Source organism: Hypanus sabinus, chromosome 2 (genome assembly GCF_030144855.1).
Source record: "Hypanus sabinus isolate sHypSab1 chromosome 2, sHypSab1.hap1, whole genome shotgun sequence".
NCBI classification, from domain to species: Eukaryota; Metazoa; Chordata; class Chondrichthyes; order Myliobatiformes; family Dasyatidae; genus Hypanus; species Hypanus sabinus.
In genome coordinates this window covers 21362265-21386557 of record NC_082707.1, presented here as the reverse complement: position 1 = coordinate 21386557, position 24293 = coordinate 21362265, and the positions used below count along the sequence as shown (strand labels likewise).

The following is a 24293-nucleotide window of genomic DNA, read 5'->3' as shown; positions in this document are numbered from 1 at the left end:
TTTGGGCTGTGGGGAGAAAGTACATACAAACTCCCTAGAGAGCAACAGGAATTGAACCAGCGACACTGGTATTGTAAAGCATAGTGCTAATACCATGGACACCCATTCATAGAGGGATTTCCTATTAGATGAAATTCATAATGGGCACAAGCCTCCCACCATCGAGGACATTCCCTCTTTTCATTAGGACTAACAGGGAGGTGGTACAGGAGCTTGAAGGCACATACTTAACTCTTCAGAAATTGCTTCTTCCTCTCTACCATCAGGAACACCTCACTACTTCACTTACTTTTTGCATTACATATTTTTATTGCAGCTTACAATAATTTTTGCACTTTAAATACTAGTAATTTTTGTATTGCATTGTACTGCTGGCACAAAACAAGCTTATGTGTCAGTGATAATAAACCTGATTCTTATGTGTTGCTTGAACTACAAGGATGGCTGTATCAGAACTAGCTAGAACTGACTGGGAAAGTTACCGCATTACCAAGAAAGGTTGAGCAAGTTAGGTCTTTATTCTTTGGCGCATTGAAGGTTGAGGGGGTATTTAATAGATTGGCCCTTGATAGAGGTATTTAAAATTATGAGGGGGATAGATAGAGTTGACATGGATAGGCTTTTTTCCATTGAGAGTAGGAGAGATTCAAACAAGAGGACATGAGTTGAGAGTTGGGGGCAAAAGTTTAGGGGTAACACGAGGGGGAATTTCTTTACTGAGAGTGGTAGCTGTGTGGAATGAGCTTCCAGTAGAAGTGGTAGAGGCAGGTTCAGTATTGTCATTTAAAGCAAAATTGGATAGGTTTGTGGACAGGAAAGGAATGGAGGGTTACGGGCTGTGTGCGGGTCAGTGGGATTAGGTGAGAGTAAGCGTTCGGCACAGACTAGAAGGGCAGAGATGGCCTGTTTCTGTGCTGTAATTGTTATATGGTTATATGTACTAAACACATGCAATATTTAACTCTTATTTCCTCACTCCACCACAGATGCTGGCATTTCCAGCAATCATTTGAATTTCAGCAACAACTGACGTGTATTTCAGCTTTAACACATCTCTATTTTCTCTACCTGTCCTCATTAATAGATAGCTCCATATACAGTGGAATCAGTAGGCAACCCTAACCACATAGGTGTTCACTTTACTCTTCCCCCAAGTTAAAACTTGGTTTCTCATTTCCCAATTCAGGTGCAGAGCCTTTGATGTAATACATTAACTTTCTCTTTCCACAGATGGGACTCTTCTGTTTTCCAGCATCTGCAGATTTTTCCACTCAAGTTAATGATTTGAAGGCAAGGTTCAGCAGGCTGTGCATTTTGTGGACGGCGCAGTGCAAACAAGGGAATGAAGGAGGAAATAGCACACGGAAGGGCAGCCTTGGTTACAACTACTTTGAGAGGACCAGTGGAACTGAATCCGAGCAGAAGTGAAAGTATTCTATGATACTTGGGCTTTGATGGTGGACAGACACCCTTGCTACAGGAGATCTGGTCTTTTACACATTGGTTGTTTGTCAGTCTTATTTATGTACAAGTTTTCATAAAATCTATATTTTCCTGTAAAAGCCTGCAAGAAAATTAATCTCAGATAGCATAAGGTTACAAAGTACTACAGTACTGAAACAGGCCCTTCAGCCCATCTAAAGAAATGACAAACTCAACATGATATTCCCCATGTGGTCTACTGAAGACTTTAGTTGATCCAGCATTAAATCCTTCCATCTTGCAGCCAATTGCAAGAATGTATGCAGCAATGGACAGGGCCTAAACTACTAAAATATCCTCATTTTGACTGAGAATTAAACAATAGGATTCAATGCATAGTTAAACAAAAGGTGGCATTTTATCTCAGTTTGAGTGGTCACTTTGTGGAATTAAGATTACAGTGAATTACATAAGGTGATTTTTTTTAAAACAAGAGTGACAATGATTGTAGAAAGGTTAGAGAAACAAATATCTGCAGTGTAATATGGCAAACACTGGATGTAGAGATGTCAAAACTTGTATTCATAGTATATAGCACTGAAAGAGTCTCTTCAGCCCATCTAGTACATCCCAATCTTATTCTGCCTCATTACATCAACCCAGACCTGGACACCAGGAATAATTACCGTTACACTGATGTATTCTAGGAATTCTATTATTAGCTCATCAGCATTAACTTCACACATTTATATGAACATAAACCAAGACATATTGAGAGCTTTCACAGAAATAAGGAAACTTCACTGGGATGAATAATTTGAGATGTAATTTTATTGCATTTGTTACAAAACACTGGCCTCAGGTTCCCATGGCAGCAACATGTTAAGACAATAGCATTTTGAAGATCGATTTTGGCAATACCATTGATTCCTCGCTCACTTCAGAAACACCTCAGAAGGGAAGAGAATCTACTTCACTGGCAGGTTTCCCATCTGTTGATTGCTTTACTAACGGAGCAAGAGCCAATGCAACATTCTTCAGGACTGCAGGCTTTCGTAGCTACAGCATCATCGCTGTGTAACTAGCTCTCATTGAAATTCCAACATCCACATCTTAAAAAAAAAGATAGTTTGCACATGATTTGAGATGGAGGACAACTATATTCACCTGCCATGGCCCAAAGGTTATAAGACTCCCAGTAATAATGAATAGCACTTGAAGGTAATCAATACAATAACTGTTCTGAAAAGTCATTCGTATTTGAAGAAAGCGAGGTTTGAAAATGAGCACATCATCCAAATCAAGCAAAAATATATTTATTTGGGTGACAAATGCTGCAGTTGCTTACAATCAAACACAAATCGATTGGCCCTGATAAGACAAAGCAGCAAAAGGTGGCCAAGAAATATGGCAACGTCATCATGCCATGATTGACAATAGTTCCAGACCATAGTGTTGACAATGAAGAAGCATATTGTATTTTGATTGTTTCAATTACCACAGAGAAGAAACTGCCTTATGAACAACTTTGAACCAGCCGTGCTTGCCCAACATGGATGGGAGAAGTTCTAGATCAAAGCATAGAGGTACTTCAATCCCCGGATACCTCGGTTCAATTAAAACTTAAACTCGTCACTCCCTTCCCCCCAAAAAGTCTGACCACAATTTGTTCCAGATACGAAAAGACTTTAGAAAGATCACTCGTTTCAAATGAAAAGTACCAAAAATCAATTAACCTTCAAAAATCATTCCCATCCAAGTCTTAAAATGGTTGTATGTTTTAATATACAAAAAAAGGCACTTTTCTGGAATTATAAATTTAATTTAGAAAGATGCACATTTTGTATCTCAAAAGGGGGCAGGCAGCAGATCCATCTTCTCTACAATTTTGATGGTTGTGAAAAAATGGGAACAAAATTCTGAATGCACAAATAGGGTTCTCACAATCTACACACTTACTATATATAATGCTAAAATATTCACATTAAATATGAACTTACAAACTGTTTCCCTGATTAAAATACAAAATCAAATTGCTGGATGGCTTTTACTGTACCCTTGCCTTCAGGAGACATGAAGGAATGAACTGGACTTTTAGCAACACCATGGAATTGTTTCTCAAAAGCAATTACAGAAAGATAATCCTGTAAAATCCATTGTTTAGAAGACAGATGGGTTGGAATGGTCAGACTCACAGCTGGAATTAACAGCAAGACACTTAGAAGGTACAGAAGTTTAATTTTGTCCATCTCACATGCCCATTCGGATACTCTGGATAATCTGGAAGATAGCTGCAGGGAGGAAGTTTAATTAACAGACATTATTAATTTTGGAAAAAATGTATTAACAGCAAGACATTTAAAAGCAAGTTATATAAATAGTTAAGGGCAGGCAATATCAAAAACCACCTTGAAGGAATCACTTCTCAGAGGATTTCATCCCAAAATGGAGGCAGAGTTTTGAATTAATCAATGCCAGGGCAACTCAGTGGGTCAGGCAACATACATGAAGAGAAATGAACATTCTCAGCTTTGGGTCGAGATCCTCTAACTGGATTTATAAGGGTCTCAACCCAAAATACTGGACTATCCATTTCCCTCCCCCAATGCTATCTCACCCACTGAGTTCCTGCAGCATTTATTTTGTTGCTCCCGATTCCAGCAAATGCTCTTTTGCGTCTCCAGAGCTTTCAATTAACGATTAACATTCCATACATGCATCTTACAAACAGCCACCTCCACATCAGGGTGGTGAGATTCTACTGAAGACACCACACAACATTCACTCAATTCATTCACTCCTTTGATGTCTGCGTTCAAGAGGCAAATTTGTACAATCACATCTGAACCATTTGCGTGATATTCCTCCCAAGATTAACACATACCTAGCCTGTCATTCGGCTCTCGTAATAGATGGTGGAGAAGTGCCTGTTTATTCAAGAATCGTATTACATAATGCCACGTGTATTTGGCTAAAGATACGTGGCACAATTCATTTTGCAGAAGCAAATACAAGTTGATAAAACTGCACGTCTTAAAGGGTTATGGTGACCTTGAACATACTGATGGCTTAAACTGTATTACAAAACCTTTGCCAAAATGTATAAATATTGCTAAAAAGAACTACCTCACCCAACTTAACGTTTCAATAACCGGCTCTAGTAATCCAATGATAAATGATATGCTGACCTTCTAACACATTTAATTGTTACTTTACATTTCAATAAATGAGGGACTTGCTTACTGTTGTTTTCCAGATTCCAGTACACAAGTGTAAAGGAGAACAAAATAATTATTAGTCTGAATCTGATGTAGCACCAAAAACAATGAGGACTCACAATTTAAAACTACATAAGCTGGTTTATATTCATAGACTGTATGTACATAAAGTCACACTAGGTACAGGAATGTCTCTACACAAGGTAACTAACAGAAAATAAAGTTGTGGTGGCGGAGGAAGGGGGTAGTGCTGTGAGTGTATTAGCATGTGGTGTTGATCAGCCTTATTGCTTGGGGAAAGCAATTATTTTAGAGTCTGGTGGTCCTGATGTGTGTATGCTATGTAGCCTTCTCCCTGATGGGAGTGGGACAATAAATCCATGAACAGGGTGGGTGGGATCCTTCATAACCTGATTTTTTTTTGTTGTTTTGCTGAACACAGTGGGCATGCTATGTCAACACCAGAATTAAAGGCAACACTTGCGGGCTGCCCCCAATGCATCCTTGGTTGTGCTGGTTGTTAACAGAAAATGGTGCCTTTTACTGTGTTTTGATGTACAATAAATAAATCTGAATATGATCAACTGGTTTTCAAATTCATTAAAGTAATTTTCCTCAACCAGAAATCTTTCCTTTCATTGGTGGCCCACCTAAAATATTAAAAAGTGCTATTTTTGGATTGTCCAACAATGCGGACAGAAGGGCAACTCCAAAATGTGGTCCTTAAAGCAGCTTCCACCAATAGAAATATACAATCAATCCATAAATTAAATTACACTAGTGCTTTCGATTCTGTTTTACCTTCTAATACTCTCTGCTACAAATCTATGCAAAGACACTGCACAGTCCCATTTCAAGGACCTTGGTCTGGCAGACAATGAGGCAAAAAGTCAGAAGGATTCGTCCCCACAGGTACTGATTAATCAGGACCCATTCACCTCACTTAGGAAGACCCACAGGCACCCTCATCTAGTCCACCATCAGCTAATCTTTTTCTGCAGTGAAGGTTAGCTTTATTGGGTGGCCCAATAACCATAACCGTTTTGACCATTCTGTCAGAAAAGTATTACACAAGACCATAAGACATAGGAGCAGAGTTAGCCTATCAAGTCTACACCATCATTTGATCATGCCGATTCACTATCCCTCAGCCCCATTCTCCTGCCTTCCCCCCATAACCTTAGACACCTTTACTAAAGAACACATCAACTTCTGCTTTAAACATACCCAATGACTTGGCCTCAACAGCTGTCTGTGACAATGAATTCAAACGATTCACCACCATCTGGCTCAAGAAATTCCTCAGTGTTCTGAGGCTATCTTTGCAGAGGATTCGTGGAAAAAGTACAACAGTAGTAAAGGAGATATTTAACAGTTTAATGATGGTTTAATAATTCAGAATAAATAAGGAATTACTTTTCACTGACAGGAATACCAATAATCAGAGAAGTTTAGATTACCGATACTGAATATCGGAGGGAAGGCGGTAGTGATAGGGGATTCTATAGTCGGGGGGCGGAAAGGAGATTTTGTGGGGAAGATCGGGAGTCTCAGATGGTATGTTGCCTCCCTGGTGCCAGGGTCCGGGACATCTCAGATCGGGTGCAGGTTATTCTCGGGAGGGAGGACAAGAACCCAGATGTTGTGGTCCATGTATGGACCAATGACGTACGTAGGATGAGTGAGGGGGTCCTGCATAGTGAGTTCAGGGAGTTAGGTGCAAAGCTGAAGGACAGGACCTCCAGGGTAACAATCAAAGGATTGCTACCTGTGCCACGTGCGAGTGAGGCAAGGAACAGAAGGATTATACAGATTAATACGTGGCTGAGAGGATGGTGCAGGAGGGAGGGCTTCAGGTTTTTAGATAATTGGGCTTTGTTCCAGGGAAGGCGGGATCTGTTCCGACGGGACGGTTTACACCTGAACTGGAGCAGTACTAACATTCTTGCAGGAAAGGATGCTAGTGTTTCTCGGGGGGGGGGGGGGGGGGTTTAAAACTAAATTTGCAGGGGGCAGGGATCCAGAATGCAAAAGAGGATAGCGAGATGAAGAATAAAGGACAGGTGGGGACTACACGGTTCCGGAATATTAAGTGTGTAGTAGAGAAAGGTGAGGTGGAACAAGTGATAAGGAGGACACATGTACAGAGGGATAGTCTGATGGAACATGGAGTTAAATGTGCAGAAAGGATAAGTAAATTTAGGAATGACAACAAAATTCAAGGGGCGTATAGCCTGATGGGAGTTCGGGGAGCTGGGTTAAGCACAATAGGCAGCGATTTAAACAGAGAGGAGAAATGGGCTAAAAATTATATATCTGAATGCACAAAGTGTCAGAAATAAGGCGGATGAGCTTGAAGCTCAGGTGCGAATGGGTAACTATGATGTTGTTGGGATAACAGAGACATGGCTGCAGGGAGATCAGACCTGGGAAATGAATGTACAAGGGTATACGTGCTATCGTAGGGACAGAAATGTGGGCAGAGGGGGTGGGGTGGCCCTGTTGGTGAGGAATGAGATTCAGTCATTTGCAAGGGGGGGGGGGGACATAGGATCAGGAGAAGTAGAGTCTGTGTGGATAGAACTGAGGAACAGTAAGGGCAAAAAGACCCTAATGGGTGTTGTCTACAGGCCACGAAACAGTAGCATGGATATTGGGTGCAAGTTGAATAGGGAGTTACCTTTGCCACATGCCAATGTTAATGTCCCAGTAGTTATGGGGGATTTCAACATGCAGGTGAACTGGGAGAATCAGGCTGGTGCTGGACTCCAGGATAGGGAGTTTGTAGAGTGCCTACGGGATGCATTCTTGGAACAGCTTGTATGAGAGCCGACCAGGGACAAGGCTATTCTGGATTTAGTCTTGTGTAATGAACAGGATTTGATAAGCGATCTTGAAGTAAATGAGCCATTAGGAGGTAGTGACCATAACATGATAAGTTTTTATCTGCAATTTGAGAAGGATAAGGGCAGATCGGAGGTGTCAGTGTTGCAGCTGAACAAAGGAGACTATGGAGCCATGAGGGAGGAGCTGGCCAAAGTTAACCGGACGGATATCCTAGCAGAAAAGACAGTGGAACAGCAATGGCAGGTATTCTTGGGAATAATGCACAAGGTGCAAAATCAGTTCATCCCCCGGAGGAGGAAGGATTCAAAAGGGGGAAAAGGGACCACAGTGGGTGACAAAGGAAGTCAGAGATTGCATAGCATTAAAAAAAAAAGGAAGTATGAAAGAGCTAAGGTGACTGGGAGGACAGATGATTGGGAAATTTCTAAGGAACAACAGAACTTAAAAAGGCAATACAGGGAGAAAAAATGAGGTACGAACGCAAGCTAGCCAGGAATATAAAGGAGGATAGCAAAAGCTTTTTTTAGGTATGTGAAGAGAAAGTAGTTAAGAACAATGTTGGGCCCTTGAAGAATGAATTGGGTGAAATTGTTATGGGAAACAGAGAAATGGCAGAAGAATTTAATAAGTACCTTAGATCTGTCAAGGACATTGGGTAACAGAGGAAATGAAACAGGTTGACATTAGGAAGGAAACGGTGATTAGTAGACTGATGGCACTGAAGGCTGACAAATCCCCAGGTACAGGTGGTCTGCATCCTAGGATACTAAAGGAGGTGGCCCTGGAAATTGCGGATGCATTGGTAATCATTTTCCAATGTTCCTTAGATTCAGGATCAGTTCCTGAGGATTGGAGAATGGCTAATGTTATCCCACTTTTTAAGAAAAGAGGGAGGGAGAAAACAGAGAACTATCGTCCTGTCAGCCTAACATCAGTAGTGGGGAAGATGCTAGAGTCCATTATTAAAGATGGATAGCAGTGATAGGATTGGGCCGAGCCAGCATGGATTTACCAAAGGTAAGTCATGCTTGACTAATCTATTGGAGTTTTGAGAATGTAACCAGGAAGTTAGACAAGGGAGATCCAGTGGATGTAGTGTACCTCGATTTTCAGAAGGCATTTGATAAGGTCCCACATAGGAGATTGGTGGGTAAAATCAGAGTTCATGGCATTAGGGGAAGCTATTGACATGGATAGAAAACTGGTTGGCAGATAGAAAGCAAAGGGTAATGGTGAATGGGTGTTTCTCGGAATGGCAGGTGGTAACTAGTGGGGTGCCACAGGGCTCGGTATTGGGACCACAGCTGTTTACGATTTACATAAATGATTTAGATGAAGGAATTGAGAATAACATCAGCAAGTTTGCTGATGATACTAAGCTGGGTGGGAGTGTGACATGTGATGAGGATGTTAGAATTCAGGGTGACTTAGATAGGCTGAGTGAGTGGGCAGATACTTGGCAGATGACGTTTAATGTGAATACGTGTGAGGTTATCCACTTTGGGAGTAAGAACAGGAAGGCGGATTATTGTCTGAACGGTGTAGAGTTAGGTAAGGGAGAAATACAAAGAGATCTAGGAGTACTTGTTCATCAGTCACTGAAGGTGAATGAGCAAGTGCAGCAGGTAGTGAAGGCAGCTAATGGAATGTTGGCCTTTATTACAAAGGGAATTGAGTTCAAGAGCAAGGAAATTCTTTTACATTTGTACAGGGCCCTGCTGAGACCACACCTAGAGTATTGAGTACAGTTTTGGTCTCCAGGGTTAAGGAAGGACATCCTGGCTATAGAGGAAGTGCAGCGTAGATTCACGAGGTTAATTCCTGGGATATCCGGACTGTCTTACGCAGAGAAGTTAGAGAGACTGGGCTTGTACACGCTGGAATTAAGGAGATTGAGAGGGGATCTGATTGCAACATATAAGTTTATTAAGGGATTGGACAAGGTAGAGGCAAGAAGTATGTTCCAGATGCTGGGAGAGTCCAGTACCACAGGGCATGGTTTGAGAATAAGGGGTAGGTCATTTAGGACAGAGTTAAGGAAAAACTTCTTCTCCCAGAGAGTTGTGGGGGTCTGGAATGCACTGCCTCAGAAGGCAGTGGAGGCCAATTCTCTGGATGCTTTCAAGAAGGTATCCTATGGATAGGGGAATCAAGGGATATGGGGACAAGGCAGGAACCGGGTATTGATAGTAGATGATCAGCCATGATCTCAGAATGGTGGTGCAGGCTCAAAGGGCCAAATGGTCTACTTCTGCACCTATTGTCTACTGTATAGAGAGATTTTCCTACTTAATACTAGTTAAATTGATTTGGAATTCATTGTCTGAATGTACAAAAATGGTAAGTGTGACATTGAACAAACAAGTCTGAATCGTTCCATACTAGCTGAAGAACATCAAGTAATTAAATCTGGAATACAAGTGCAAATATTGGAAATATGAAATAACTATGCTCACTCAGCAGATAAGGAAACACCTATGGAAAGAGAAAGTTATTTAATGTTTCAAGTCAAAGACCTTTCAGCAAACAAACTGCTAGAAGAACTCAGGTTAGGCAGCATTCGTGGAAGGAAACAGTCGATGTTTTGGGACAAAACCTTTATCTGAACCGATGAAGAATCTCAAACTGAAGCATCAGATGTGCCTTTCCCTCAACAGATGCTGCATTCCTCCAGCAGGTTACTTGCTCTATATTCCAGCATCTGGAGCTTTTTGTATCCAAAGACCCTTCATTCCCAACATGAAACATTAAGTTTCTCTCTTCAAAGATGGTGCCTGCCTTGATTTTTTTTTTGAGCATTTTAGGTTTTCATTTCAGAAATTTTAAAAGCTTGTTTCCTTAACTGTAACTATACAGACCATAGTTTAAATTGATTTGATTCACCAACATCTTTCGTGGAGGAAATGTGCCAACCTTACCCAGTTTCACCCATGTCTGACTCCAGATACATCAATGGGGTTCATTCTTAACTGTCTCCTTATTCAGGGGCAATTATAAGGGCAGGACTTGTACTTGGAGAGAAGTGTAGCAAGGGCTATGGGATAGCCATTTCAAAGGGTTAAATTACCTGCTTGTGTATAATCCTATAATAAATGTAGTCTAGCTGAAGCATTAATCTCTTCCAGATGAGTCAGCTTTTACTATCTTGCTGCACAAATGATTAATTGGGTCAACATTCTACATTTCAGTCAATTCAACTTTTCAGTTCAACATTTAAGTCTCAAACTTCCTAAGAAGTTCAGCAGCTTAGCAACTATTGTAGAAAGGAGTAGCGATTTAAATGGGGAAACAGACCTACAGCAAGCAAGCTTTTCAATTTTCTCCATTCTGAAGGTATAGAAACTCCCCATAACACAGAAGACGGGAGCAATATCAGGCCATTCAGCCATCAAGTCTGTTCCACATCCTCTACACCTGCTTCCCCCCCCCGCCCCCCACCCCACGTACAGCAAGGTCACTTAAAGTTGTTACAATTAAGGGGATGAATTTTTATCAATGGGACTCACATATTCTAAGTAAAAATAATGAAATATCTATGTTAATTAACCACTTAAGTGTTTAGCTTTAAGTGCATTTGACATTAGCAGCATGAATAGAGAAGCAGTCAGAGGAAAGATTAACCACTTGCCCAGTAGTGGATTATGGAATAGTAAAAAGAAAGGGAACTGCAGAACCTCAATGCACAGTATTCAGCAATTCAGATTGGTTCTGTGCTTCTAAAACTTCTCCACTCCAGTTTGCCAGTTATCTTAAATAATTGGCCCATTTCACTTGTATACACAATTTTAAGCAGCAGGATTTTCATGCGACTAGTAAGCGTTATTCATAAGTATCACTACAGACTACATGGAGAGACAGTCAGAGAGAAAGAGTGGCCCAGTGACACAAATTAATGTGGCATTTCAGTGTCAGAGAAAAGTACAGCATTGGACAGGCCATTCAGCACACAATGTACCAATTTTGATGACAATCTGTGTATTATCCATATCCTTCTATTCTCTTCCTATTCATTTTTAGCCAGAGGGTGGTGAATCTATGGAATTTATTGCCACGGGCAGCATTAGAGGCCAAGTCATTGGGTGTATTTAAGGCAGAGATTGATAGGTATCTGAGTAGTCAAGGCATCAAAGGTAATGGTGAGAAGGCAGGGGAATGGGACTAAAGGGGAGATTGGATCAGCTCATGCTGAAATAGCGGAGCAGACTCGATGGGCCAAATGGCCAACTTCTGCTCCTTTGTCTTATGTGCTTAAATAAAACCCTCAAATTCCAAAGTGCCTGCATCTAGGCATCTACTACCACCGCAGCAGTATCCTGCCACTCTGCGTGAAAAAAAACTTGTTCTTACATTACCTTTAAACATCCCCCCCTCCAACCTTAAAAGCATGTACACTGGTGCTTGACATTTCTACCCTGGGGAAAAGATCCCAACTGTACTTCAGGTTAATCCCAACCTCAGAGATTCTGCAGATTTTGCAGTTTTATGTATGTAACACTAGGTTCCTTTGGGTACTCCATTTTCACTTACATCCCTTTGTCCGAGGTTGAACGGTTACATTAACTGGTCACCAACAGGTTTATGGTACAAAGAACAAAGGGCGAGTTGATGGACAGACGGTAGAGAACAAGTTTCAGAGATTGAGGGAGATAAATGTGACTTAAGGAATTGCGTTCATAGGACCACGTAGATCAAAATGAACAGAAAATACAAGATCATGGTTCATTTGGGGAATTCAATAACTTTCAACATCCAGCAATAAAAGTTGGATGAAGAAAGCACTTTTCCCATAAATAAGGTCAAAGTACTTCAAGCACACGATGCACATTTTGACAGTGAAATGGCTTAAAGTCAAATTTAAGAAAAAGTGGGTCAAATGCAAGCAGACATGCAAGAATCGTTGAATTCTTGAAATATATTAACACCCAACCCTTTGGGATTGCAAATGAAATCTTCAAGTCTAACACACACCAGATGGACGTTATTCAGCCTTTTTCCAGCATCAGGAACATTTGAACAACCTTACAGTCAGGCAAGGAACAGATGTACAACACTATCATAATGGAGTGGCCTGGGTAAAGGGCACAAGTCTGCCAGATAGGTATGTTATGATATTGTGCAGTGTGCATTTTCTAATTAGTCAATGTTGCAATGTCAAGTAGCAGATTAGGAGACAAAGTCAACAAGAACGACAATGTTTTAGATTCATACATTTAGACAGCAAAGAAATAGATCATTTGGCTCAACTCCTCAATGCCGAGCAGAATGACTACCCTACTCTAGTCCAATGTGTCTGCTTCTGGCCCACATACCTTTAAATATTTGCTATTCATGAACCTTTCTAACTGTCTTAAACGTTGTAATTGTATCTCTACAACTTCCTCTGAAAGTTCACTTCATACAGCAAATACCTTGTGTGGAAAACTTCCCCTCAGATCTTAAACCCATGCCATATCGTTTCAATCAGCCTAAACGTGGAGGGAAAAAAGACTGATCATCTGCCCCCAATTTTGTAAACCTCTAATGTCAGCCCTTCAGCCTCAAATCTTCCAGAGAAAACAGACTCAGCTTATCCAATCTCTCCACTGAACTCAAGCCTTCCAGTTCCAGTAACATCCTTGTGATCTGAAGACACTAGAAACTGCAGATCCTGGAATCTGAACAGTAAATAATCAATTGGAGGAACTCTGCACTTGGACCTAATACAGGCATTGGACTCAATGTCACGTCCCCCAGCAGATTTCTTGTTGATCCCTGTGAATCTTTTCTGCACCCTCTCTTCCTTAATCACATCATTTTATAGCACTCCAATCAAAACTGATAACTGATGAACTGAAAAACTAACTCCTATACTCAATGCTTTTGCTAATGAAGGCAAAAATACCATATGCTTTCTATTCCACTCTCTCCTATACTGCCACTTTCAACAAAGTACACACACCCCAAGGTCTCACTCTACAATAACACTCCAGGAAACTGCCACTTCAACTTCTGCCCAGGTTAAACTTCTCAAAGTGCATCACTCCACATTTGCCCAAGCTAATTTCCATCAGCTACTCCCTTACCCACTTTCCCAATTGATCTAGATTCTGTTCGTTAGACGACCCTGACTGTCCAATACACCACCAATTTTATCTGCAAAGTTAATCATACCACTTTTATTCTCATACAAGTTATTAATACATATGATGAACAATAAAGCACCACAGGCCTCCTGAGAAGTAACGATCTTCTACTACCCTCTATCTCCTACAACCACAACAATGAACCACCCTCCAGTCTTCTGGCAACTCAACTGGGCTAATGTGGCACATCGTTACAGGTTTACAAATTACAATACAGATTGGATGCTTCATTTACTTCCAGTTCCACACACAGAAAAACAATCCCCAAGACCTATCCATCTACATTTGTACCACTTCCAAGGTTTGGGAATTCTTTCTTATTTTAGCTTTTGTCTGATCATGCTATTCTGGGAGCGGTGTACAGAATGTACCTTCCTTTACTAAAGCGCCTCAGGGACAAATCGGACAAAAGTTGGATTGGAAAGTGCCCATGTGCAAATTCCTTGCACATTAACTATCAAAAGTACATAAAGGAGATCACATACAAGTGGCAAGGAGAGCCAAGGCCATTGCAGAGCAAGTGTTGCTACAGATCACTGACAAACCACACCTCCTTGGATGCACTCACGGACACAATCTTCCCACACCAGCCTTCCTCAAACCCATTCTGATTCTCACACTGCAACCTTCCCTCCCTCTGTTCATCTGCTGAAATCTTAGCCACAGCAGTCACCTCCAGATTAATTGATGTTCTGGTTGGTGTTCCGCTCTGCACCCTCTATAAACAACTATCCAAAACACTGCAACTAGTATTGAGTTTCTGCCTGGGTAGCCTCCAACCTGAAGACATGAACATCGATTTCTCCAAATTCCAATAACTTTTTCCCCCCTCTTTCTCCATTCCGGCTTCCCTCTTAGCTCTTCTGTTCTCTTCCCTATCTATTACCTCTCCCTCCTCTTTCCCCCATGGTCCAAAGTCTTTTATTAGATTCTTTCTTTAGCCCTTTACTCTTTCTGCCTAGCCCCTCAGCCTCTCACTTCATCCACCCGCCTCCATCCATTTACCTAGCTTTACCCATCATTTGCCAGCTTCCCCTTCCCTGCATTCTTATTCCAGCTTCTTCTCCTTTACTTTGCAGTCTTGGCCCAAAATGTTGACTATTCCCCTCTCTATATGTGTTCTGTGTTACCCTAGATTTCTAGCATCTGCAGAATCTCTGGTATTTGTGTTCTGTTCATTCTTTGCTGATATCTGCATTGACCTAGGCAGGCTTCAAGGCTCTAACACAGATTTTAGCATTTTCTTTGCATCACAATTTCCCTTGGATTTACATACTTTCCTCCCTCATTACCAGAATTAGTAATTTACTGGGGTAAGCCTGGTCATTTCTAAGGTAGGGACATGTTTGGTACAACACTGTGGGCCAAAGGGCCTGAATTGTGCTGTAGGTTTTCTATGTTTCAATGTAACTCTTGTTAACCCTCCACCTGGTCACCTCAGACTTCTAAATTGCTCTACCGACAGATCTTTCAGATGAAGAGATAACCTTTTTGTCACATGTACATTGAAACAGTGAAATGCATCATTTGCACCAAACCAACAAGGACTGTACTGGAGGTAACCCTCCAGATGGCACACTTCTGGCACCAATAAAACACACTAATCCGTAGGCCTTTAGAATGGTGTGTGTGTGTGTGGGGGGGGGGGGGGGAAGAATCATGGGGAGAACGCACACACCCCTTACAGGCAGTGGCAGGAATCAAACCCTGAACAGTGATCGCTGGTGTTGTAAAGCAAAGTGTGAACAGCTATGCTACCTTAAATCACGGAATTCTGACTACATCCTGCCGCCATTTCCTTTAAAAGACTAACTGTAAAAGGTTATTTAATACTTAAATGGAGAAAATGTATTAACTCAAAGGTTAGTAAAATGTTGAATTATCAGTTCAGCTGCCTACCCAGCATTTACTTGCATTGACAAGTGGTACTTCAGCAACCAACTGCGGAATCACAATCAAGTTTTAGCCTCAACTGTTGAGTGTATTATAAACTTACTCTAATTTTTCAAGTTCGTCTACTTCCTGCCTTTCTCTAGTTTACTCAATTCCAAGAATTTGACTAACTTGCAGCTTAAAAGAATATAACAGAATCCTGGATTTGTGTACAGGTACCAAGAAAAAGGTCAGAGTCCCCTGGAAAAAGCCCATAAAATAAATACAAAATTGGCAAATAAGAAACTCGGAAGAAATTTCACCAGCAGGGTCAGAAGGTGGTACCTACGCAGTTGCAATAGAGGAAACCAGAAAATCCATGAAATAAAGGGATTTGCTGAGGCTTGTGTGGAATAAAAAGGTTTAAGAGTGCAAATGGGCCAATGTGCTGCAATGTTTCTGTTATAGTACCATTACCCAAGACACTCCATTTAACAGAATACACTGGGCAAGTCATGCCACCATTATAACATACATTTCCCAGAGGAAAACTGAAAATATCAAATTCACAAAAAAATAAAACTAAATCAGCTTGTTGCTAACCTGCAGCTTCCTTTTACCCTGTCAGGTGTATGGCTTAAAAAGAAAACTCAGATCAGTTGGAAAACAGCCAAAGCAACGCAAAACACATTGAACTCCAAAAGAAAGGGAGAAGGGATGATATGAAGTAAAATCTTCACTTGTTCATATGTGCCATTCATGACATAGGCGATCATGGCCTTTCCATGACCATGATTATTCTTGGCACAGTTTCCTACAGAAATGCTTAACCATTGTCTTCCTCTGGGCAGTTTCTTTTCAAGACAGGTGACTCCAGCCATTGCAATACTCTCCAGAGATTGCCCGCTTGGGGTCAAAGGTCACACAACCATGACCTGCGACATGCACCAGCGGCTCATAGACCATCCACCACCTGCTCCCATGGCTTCACATGACCCTCATTTGGGGAAGGGGGGGTGCTGCACCTTGCCCAAGGGTGACCTTCAGACTAGCCGAGGGAAGGAGCACCTTACACCACCTTTGGTGAGAGATACATCTCAACCCCACCACCCATCTTCACACTAAGATTTTAAAAAAAAATTTGCTAATGCAGGAAATTGGGACCAGCTGTATGCACACCAAGGATGGCATGGACTGGTGGGGCCAAAAGGCTCATATCCATGCCTTACTGCTCCAAAACATTTTATTATTATTTTTTTTAAAAAAGAGGGTTGGAAAAGAGGTGGCGAAGCTTAGGGAGAGAATTACAACTTGATGTCTAAGCAGTTAAAGGTACAGCTAACAGTGAATGAACAAGCCTTTAGAAAACAGGTCACTTCTATTTCATTTAATTAACAAGTTTTATTACCCATTAAAATGTGTTGGCTTCTGTTATATGCAAGTTGCCTAAAAATCATTGCTTAGGAAAGATGGACTTCATAATCTATCCCTACAATTAAAGATTCTGACAGTGTTAATGGTATTTTATTCACAAATTGGAAACTTCTGACAATTTACGTAAGCTCAACCACCGCCCTAGAACTTTCAAAAATTAGAAGCAAAAATAAATTACCTGATCCACAAACAACAAAAATGAAAAGTGCCAATAGCCAGGGACCAACTGATGATTTTTCATCTGGTGTTGATTTCTGTAAAGATAATAACTTATTTAGCAAAATAATCCTTAACAAAAAGGAGATTTAAATTCAAGAGATTCTGCAATTGGAAATCTTAAGCAACACCCACAAAATGGAGGAAGAACTCAGCAAGTCAGGCAGCATCTATGGAGAGGGATGAACAGTTGACATTACAGGCCAATACCCTCTTCAGGAAGGGAGAAGCCGCCAGAAAAAGGTGGGGGGGGGGTGGGGTGGGAAAGGAATACAAACTGGTAGGTGGTCATTCACCCACCCACTTTCATTCTACCATTCAGAGCCTCAGTCCTTCCAGGTGAGGCAATATTTTACCTGGAAGTCTGCTGGTGTCGGCTATTGTATCCTGTGCCCTCGGTGCGGCTTTCTCTATAAAGATATGAACACAGGCAGTGGATGTCATTTACTTGGCAAGATGCCACACGAGGCTGCTTAACAAGATAAAATCCTATGGCATTACAGGAAAGATACTGGCATGGATAGCAGGATGGCTGACAGACAGTAGGCAGTGAGTGGTAATAAAAGGGGTTTTTCTGCTTGGCTGCCAGTGATTAGTGGTGTTCCTCAGGTCAGTATTGAGACTGCTGCTTTTTACATTGTTTGTCAATGACGTAGATAATGGAATTGATGGACTTGTGGCAAAATTGGCAGATGATACAAAAATAGATGGAGGGGTAGGTAGTTCTGAGGAATCAACGCGATTGCAGCAAGACTTAGACAAACTGAAAATCTGCAAACAAGTAGCAGATGGAATAGTGTTGGGAAATGTATGATACTGCATTTTGATAAAAGGAACAATAGTGTGGACTATCACCTAAGGTTCAAACATCAGAGCTACAGAGGGACTTGGAGTCCTCGTGCAAGACTCCCAGAAGGTTGAGTCTGTTGTAAAGACGGCAAATGCAATGTTGGCATTTATTTCAAGGGGAATAGAATATAAAAACAAGGAGATAATGCTGAGCCTTTATAAGACAAGTCAAGCCACACTTATGAGTATTGTCAACAGTTTTGGGCCCTATATCTCAGAAAGGATGTGTTGTCATTGGAGAGTCCAGAGGAGGTTCACAAGGATGATCCCGGAAATGAAGGGGTTAACATATGAGGAGCGACTGGCAGCTATGGCCTATAACACTGGAATTTAGAGGAATATGTGGGGATCTCATTGAAACCTACCGAATGTTGAAAGAACCAAATAGGGTGGATGTTTCCTATAGTGGGGGTATCCAGAACTAGAGGGCACCATCTCAAAATTGAGGGGTGACCCTTTAGATCAGAGGCAAGGAGGAATTTTTTTTTAGCCAGAGAGCAGTGATCTGCCACAGACTGGTGAAGGCCAGATCCGTGTATATCTAAGGTGGGAGTTAATTAGTGGCCAGGGCTTGAAATAATATGGTGAGAATGCAGGTATATGGGGTTGATTGGGATGGAATAGCGGAGCAGACTCAATAGGCTGAATAGCCTCATTCTGCTCCTATGGGCATAGATTGGCAAACCACGTTGTCGAACACTTTCACTCTGCCTTTAAAGCAGAATTGCTTGTTAGCCACCCATTTCAATTCGACTTCTCACTCCCGTTCTGACCTCTAGTGCCACGGTGAGGCCAAACTCAGGTTGGAGCAACTTCTCTCATTCCATTCAGAGCCGCCAACCTGATGGCAGGAAAATGGTCCACTCTTCTCTTCCACCAGTCACCTTCCAGCTTCTCAATTCATTCCCTTCTCCCAGTCTCATACCACCTGTCAGCTTATATTCCTTCCCCTCCTTCAATCTCCTTATTCTGACTTTTGCCCCCTTCTTTTCCAATCCTGATGAAGAGTCTCCGCCTGAAACGCCAGCTGTTTATTCCCCTCAATGGAAATTGATACTTCAGTTTCAGTGACAAATCCTGTTTAAGGATTCTAAAATGTAACGCTGCATATGTCTGTGAAATCTCAAACTCACTTAACAGCTAAAACAGGGTAGTCTAATGGATTTCAATCAGACAAGTCCTGGCAAAAGATCAGTTCATTGTTGTTTTTTCCCAATGCAGCATTTCTTTCCTACCTACAACAGAATACATCTGAAATGCAGACATTTACAACCATACATATTAGAGCCCAAGGCAGTGGATGTACTACCATGCCCACTGGGTGTTATATTTTGAAAGATTTTAGCATGAACCTTTAGACAAAGACATCTGTAAAAGTAAGCCACTTAAGATAGTGAAGGTGATAATGTTCCCCAAGTGATGAGTAGAAAAAGTTTAACCAAGCGACTACCACCCAAATCACTTTAAGGACACATTCTGAAGCGTTAAACTTGAATTTTCACAATCCTAGAGTGAACACAAGATGGTGCTTCACTTATTTTTATTTAGAGCAGGAGTTCCCCACCTGGGGTACATAGACTCCTCAGTTAATGGTAGGGGTCACCAGCATAGAAAAGCAGCTGGGAAGCTCTGAACTTCTGACGCCAAGCTGTGATAGCATCGCACTAACCGCTACACTACTGTGACACCCAATACCATACCACTATCACTTTCAATACAGATTTTGGCCAATCCAAATGAAACTTTTAAACATAGCTTGTAATGGAAAAGACAAACTGTTCATCAGTTGCAAAATCTAATCATTGATTGAGATTTATTTTGTCAATTTGACTGAGATGTTAAGGAAACAAAAGGGACCCATGAATAATTAGCTCAATTTTATATAGAAAGATTGGTAAAGTGACAGACTTACTGAACTTTTAGGAACATTCCCTCGCTGTGTGATGTTTTTACTGTGCTTCTCATTTGCCATGCGGATCCTCTGTTTAGCCACCATTCTGCTGTTCTGATTTGCTTGTACACCGCAGAAATTGACTGAAATGGAGCAGAGAATTAGTGTCTGAATCAGTCATGCCATTTAAATGCAATGGAAACTTTAAATCACTTACAATGCATGTGCTGGGGTTGAGGGGGCAGAAAGAAACCAGAAAGTAAACTTCACATGTACAAATAGGAACAGATAACAGATGTGAGAGAATGGCTGTGGCAAAGGCAGCTGAGTTTGGATCAAATGCACTTTGAGCATGTCGAAAAAGACCCCAAGCAGGAGAGCAATGTAGCAGTCAAATCTGAAAGTAGCTGAGATGTGAAGATGTATAGAAAGTGTTTTAGAAGACAAATTAAATTGCTGCAGATGTGGATATTAAAGGCATGCAGAGGTCTGGTGAAACTAATCTAGAGGTGATAGGCTTAGAGTGAAAAGCCTATCACCATCTTCAGAGTGTAGAACGAGCTGTCAGAAGTGGTAGATGTTGGTTCAATTGAAACACTTAAGAGAAGTCTGGATAGGTGCGTGGATGAGAGAGGTATGGAGGGATATGGTCTGGGTGCAGAAAAATGGGACTAGGCACATTAGGTCAGCATGGACTAGATGGGCTCCATGATATAGTAAATACATGAGCCAGCTCAAGGTTGAATGATCTGCAAATAATCTGGTCCAATTTAATGGACATTTCTACTATTCTTGCATGCAGAAAGTCCCAACTCCTCTTGCATGAAGAGTTTTCTTCCTCACATCCTCCATCTTTTACCCTTCAAAGAGTCTGGGATTGGGAATAACTTCCATTTTTGTCTATTTAAGATTATCATATTTCACACCACGACCAAATCATCCCATAAGATGACTTTGCTCTTGGCAAACTGCAACTACTTGCCAAATTCTTTAATTGAAAACCTTTATTCCTAAAACTATTTCAATGGAATATTCACACCCTTTCTAGAGCACAGTTACCTGAACTGGTCACAGCAGTTATAGAAGCGATTTATATCAAGGGCCAGTCTACAGCTGGGAGAACAAGAGGAGGCCAGCAAAAAATTCACTGAGAGAGTTGGGAACCAATCATACAAAAAGGGAAGAGAGTTCATGAGACTTACACTAGGTAGATGAGATGAAAGTCTACTTCACATTATAGTTTGTGTATTATTACAAGGGGGTAATGAGTTCACATACTGTTTCAATCATCTGATGCATAACATATTCTTAAACTCCATTTTAAGAGTTTAAGAACTTAAGAGGTGCATCATTCGAAGGACAGTTTCTGATGTTTACTTCAGGGTAGCTTAGACTGCTGGAACTGCTTTCAGTTTTACTCTTTAAATACACGGAAAATCATCCTGAACATGAGGTGTAGAAATCCAGAGTAACATGCACGTGGGGGGGGGGGGGGGGGGGGAAGAAGGAGTTCAAGGAAAATCAGCCTTTATAGCTGAAAGTGATAAGCATTATTTGAATAGCAGCACACACCATTAGTTTAATTTGGATGATAAAGAAATGAAAATTACATTTCCCAGAATATAACAATAGAGCAATGAAATGGATTTTCATCTGTGTAGCTCCAGGTGGCACAGTGACATCTGTTTTTTTTTGGGTGGGGGAAAATGAGGGGCTTGTTCTCCAGCTCTTCCCTCACCCAACAACTCTACCACCAAAGTTTTTGCCATGACCAGATGTAATTCAACTATAAATGCTTTAGGGGTGGAAAACTTATAGGACTCAATGCATGAACTAGTTTGGTTTTACTTTACAATACTAACCTTCCTTTAAAAATACTAATAATATGCTCCCTCTCACAGTGAAGCACAATTTTGTTCTTCAAAACGACGAGTGTGACAATTGCAGACAATGTAGACACATTTGACCCTCTTGCTCTGAAATATTACACAACCTGATTACAGCTGTCGCAGTCCAATATTCAGCATAAGCACTACTCCATATGGAAAGCAAATTTAAACTCACAGGTAGACAAAGCATTCTAATCACCTTAATTTGTTCATTGCTGACTGCCTTCTTGTTCAAAGGAAGAAATGCTGAAGTCCCAGTATACATATATAAACATATCACATTATCAACAGTACCATCCAGTCAACTGGTATCAGCTACGGCTCCAAAGTGTTAAACAAAGCATTCAAGTGGCCTGGAAAAATATTTTAATCAGCGAATCATAATATGCAATTTCACTCTCTGCAGGACCTGATTTGCCACCATTACACCACCAGTCAATCAGCCTGAAACAAAGATTTTTAAAGGACAGAAAAGACTGCATAAATCGCAAATGGTTCTAATTCATATGCTGCAGTTCTTGCATAAACACCTCCCTCCAAAATCATTCAGCTTCAAGCTCCCTTCATAACCTCTGAAATAACTCTGGAGTAACCAATGTCATCAAGCAAAAACCCCTTGCTTTCACAACCCTATAAAGTACACCTCAAGAAAAACGTTGGCATATTAATCATTGCAACCCACGTACAATACCTCTCTGCTCAATATCGTAGTGGCTCGCACAACATTTCACAGTACAGGTGCCCCAGTTTCAATACCCACCACTGTCTGTAAGGAGCTTGTACGTTCTCCTGTGATCGTGGGGGGTTTCCTCCAGGCTACAGTTAAATCAGAGGTTGCTGGGTGGTTCAAGAGCCTATTTGCCACTCTCTCAATAAACAATTAACCTTGCCATCCCACTTCTTCGCTGCCGCCCCAGAGAAACCTTAACTTATGAAACTTAGATAGAAATTACTTAACTGATCTCCAATTGCCAGCCGATCTCATCAACGATAACATTGGTACTAAATAAGTAAATGCATCAACAAATACTACTTAGCATACAAATCAGATCAACACACCCAATTTGAAGTGTTACAATCACTTTAAAGATGCACCCTTACAAGATGGTTTTTTTTAATGTGGCTCAAATCCCAGCACAACCCCAGTCTCTCTGGCTAACTTGCAATCCGCCGCCCTCTCCAGCACTTTGCCCCCTTACACCCAGCAGAGACCAGAGTTTACAGTTCAGATACACCCCTGCAGTTAGTAGTTCCCACCCCGTCCATAATCTCCCACAGCTCCTACACCCCTCAACCCGTGTTGTCCCGGCCCTGAGAGCCCACAACACATCCCAGATACCAGAACACACCAGGCCACGTCTTCCCACCCACCCGTTCAGAGCAACTGACAACAGCCGCTAGAACGGCGGAACGGCCGTTTACCAAAGCACCAACACACGCTAAAGTCCACGACTCGGGCCATGAGAGATCTTCAGCGGAGTCGCGCCGGAGCTGTCCACGGCCTGGCCGCCGCCTGCTGCCCCAGACAGACCCACCGGCCCGTCCGTCGCCTGCTGCCCCTGCTGTCCCAGACAGACCCACCGGCTCGTCCGTCGCCTGTTGTTCCAGACAGACCCACCGGCCCGTCCGTCGCCTGTTGTCCCAGACAGACCCACCGGCCCGTCCGTCGCCTGCTGCCCCTGCTATCCCAGACAGACCCACCGGCCCGTCCGTCGCCTGCTGCCCCTGCTGTCCCAGATAGACCCACCGGCCCGTCCGTCGCCCGCTGCCCCTGACAGACCCACCGGCCCGTCCGTCGCCTGCTGCCCCTGACAGACCCACCGGCCCGTCCGTCGCCTGCTGCCCCTGACAAACCCACCGGCCCGTCCGTCGCCTGCTATCCCAGACAGACCCACCGGCTCGTCCGTCGCCTGCTGTCCCAGACAGACCCACCGGCCCGTCCGTCGCCTGCTGCCCCTGCTGTCCCAGACAGACCCACTGGCCCGTCCGTCGCCCGCTGCCCCTGACAGACCCACCGGCCCGTCCGTCGCCTGCTGTCCCTGACAGACCCACCGGCCCGTCCGTCGCCTGCTGTCCCAGACAGACCCACCGGTCCGTCCGTCGCCTGCTGCCCCAGAGTTCATCCCTCGCCTGCTGCTCAAACAGAGCGGCCGGCCGGCTCGTCCCTCACCTGCTACTCGGAATCCAGTGACCGACCAGCCGTCCCGCCCTCACCAGCCGCTCCGGACCGAACACCACCGAACGTCCAACCCGTTGAAAAGCAGCGCTACGCCGGAAGTCTATCGCACCCTCCACCCACGTAACATAGTTCCCACAGCTATTCGCACCTCTCACACGCACCCAATGGTTTCCTAAAGTAAAGGAAACTCAAATTTCAATTCCAACATTCTCACCGTTATTAACAAGTTATTATAACCTAGATATAGCCCCGCTGGCGTTTTGTCAGCCTCCAACCTTAGCACGGCTTGTGACTGGACAGGCGGATGTGGACCGCAGAGTACCCTTCTCGAGCTACGTGTTGCTCGGCGGTGAC

At 42.5% G+C, this 24293-nt stretch overlaps 1 protein-coding gene across 15 annotated transcripts; it reads right to left on the bottom strand.

The window, feature by feature from the left end:
* Positions 1-2233: 2233 nt before the first annotated feature.
* On the bottom strand, positions 2234-24293 carry serp1 (stress-associated endoplasmic reticulum protein 1). 15 transcript variants are annotated; one of them, XM_059993039.1, is made up of 5 exons: positions 23931-23950; positions 19893-20014; positions 17488-17541; positions 17094-17169; positions 2723-3713 (listed from the first exon to the last, which is right to left on the bottom strand). In XM_059993039.1, the coding sequence occupies exons 2-5, from the start codon at positions 19943-19945 to the stop codon at positions 3438-3440; spliced, it is 459 nt and encodes a 152-aa protein (XP_059849022.1). In that variant the 5' UTR covers positions 19946-20014; positions 23931-23950; the 3' UTR covers positions 2723-3437. The 15 variants fall into 15 exon arrangements, with proteins under 15 accessions (XP_059849056.1, XP_059849104.1, XP_059849121.1 ...); XM_059993073.1 differs by lacking the exons at positions 2723-3713; positions 17488-17541; positions 23931-23950 and adding exons at positions 2234-2534; positions 24154-24293; XM_059993121.1 differs by lacking the exons at positions 2723-3713; positions 17488-17541; positions 23931-23950 and adding exons at positions 2234-2534; positions 24177-24283.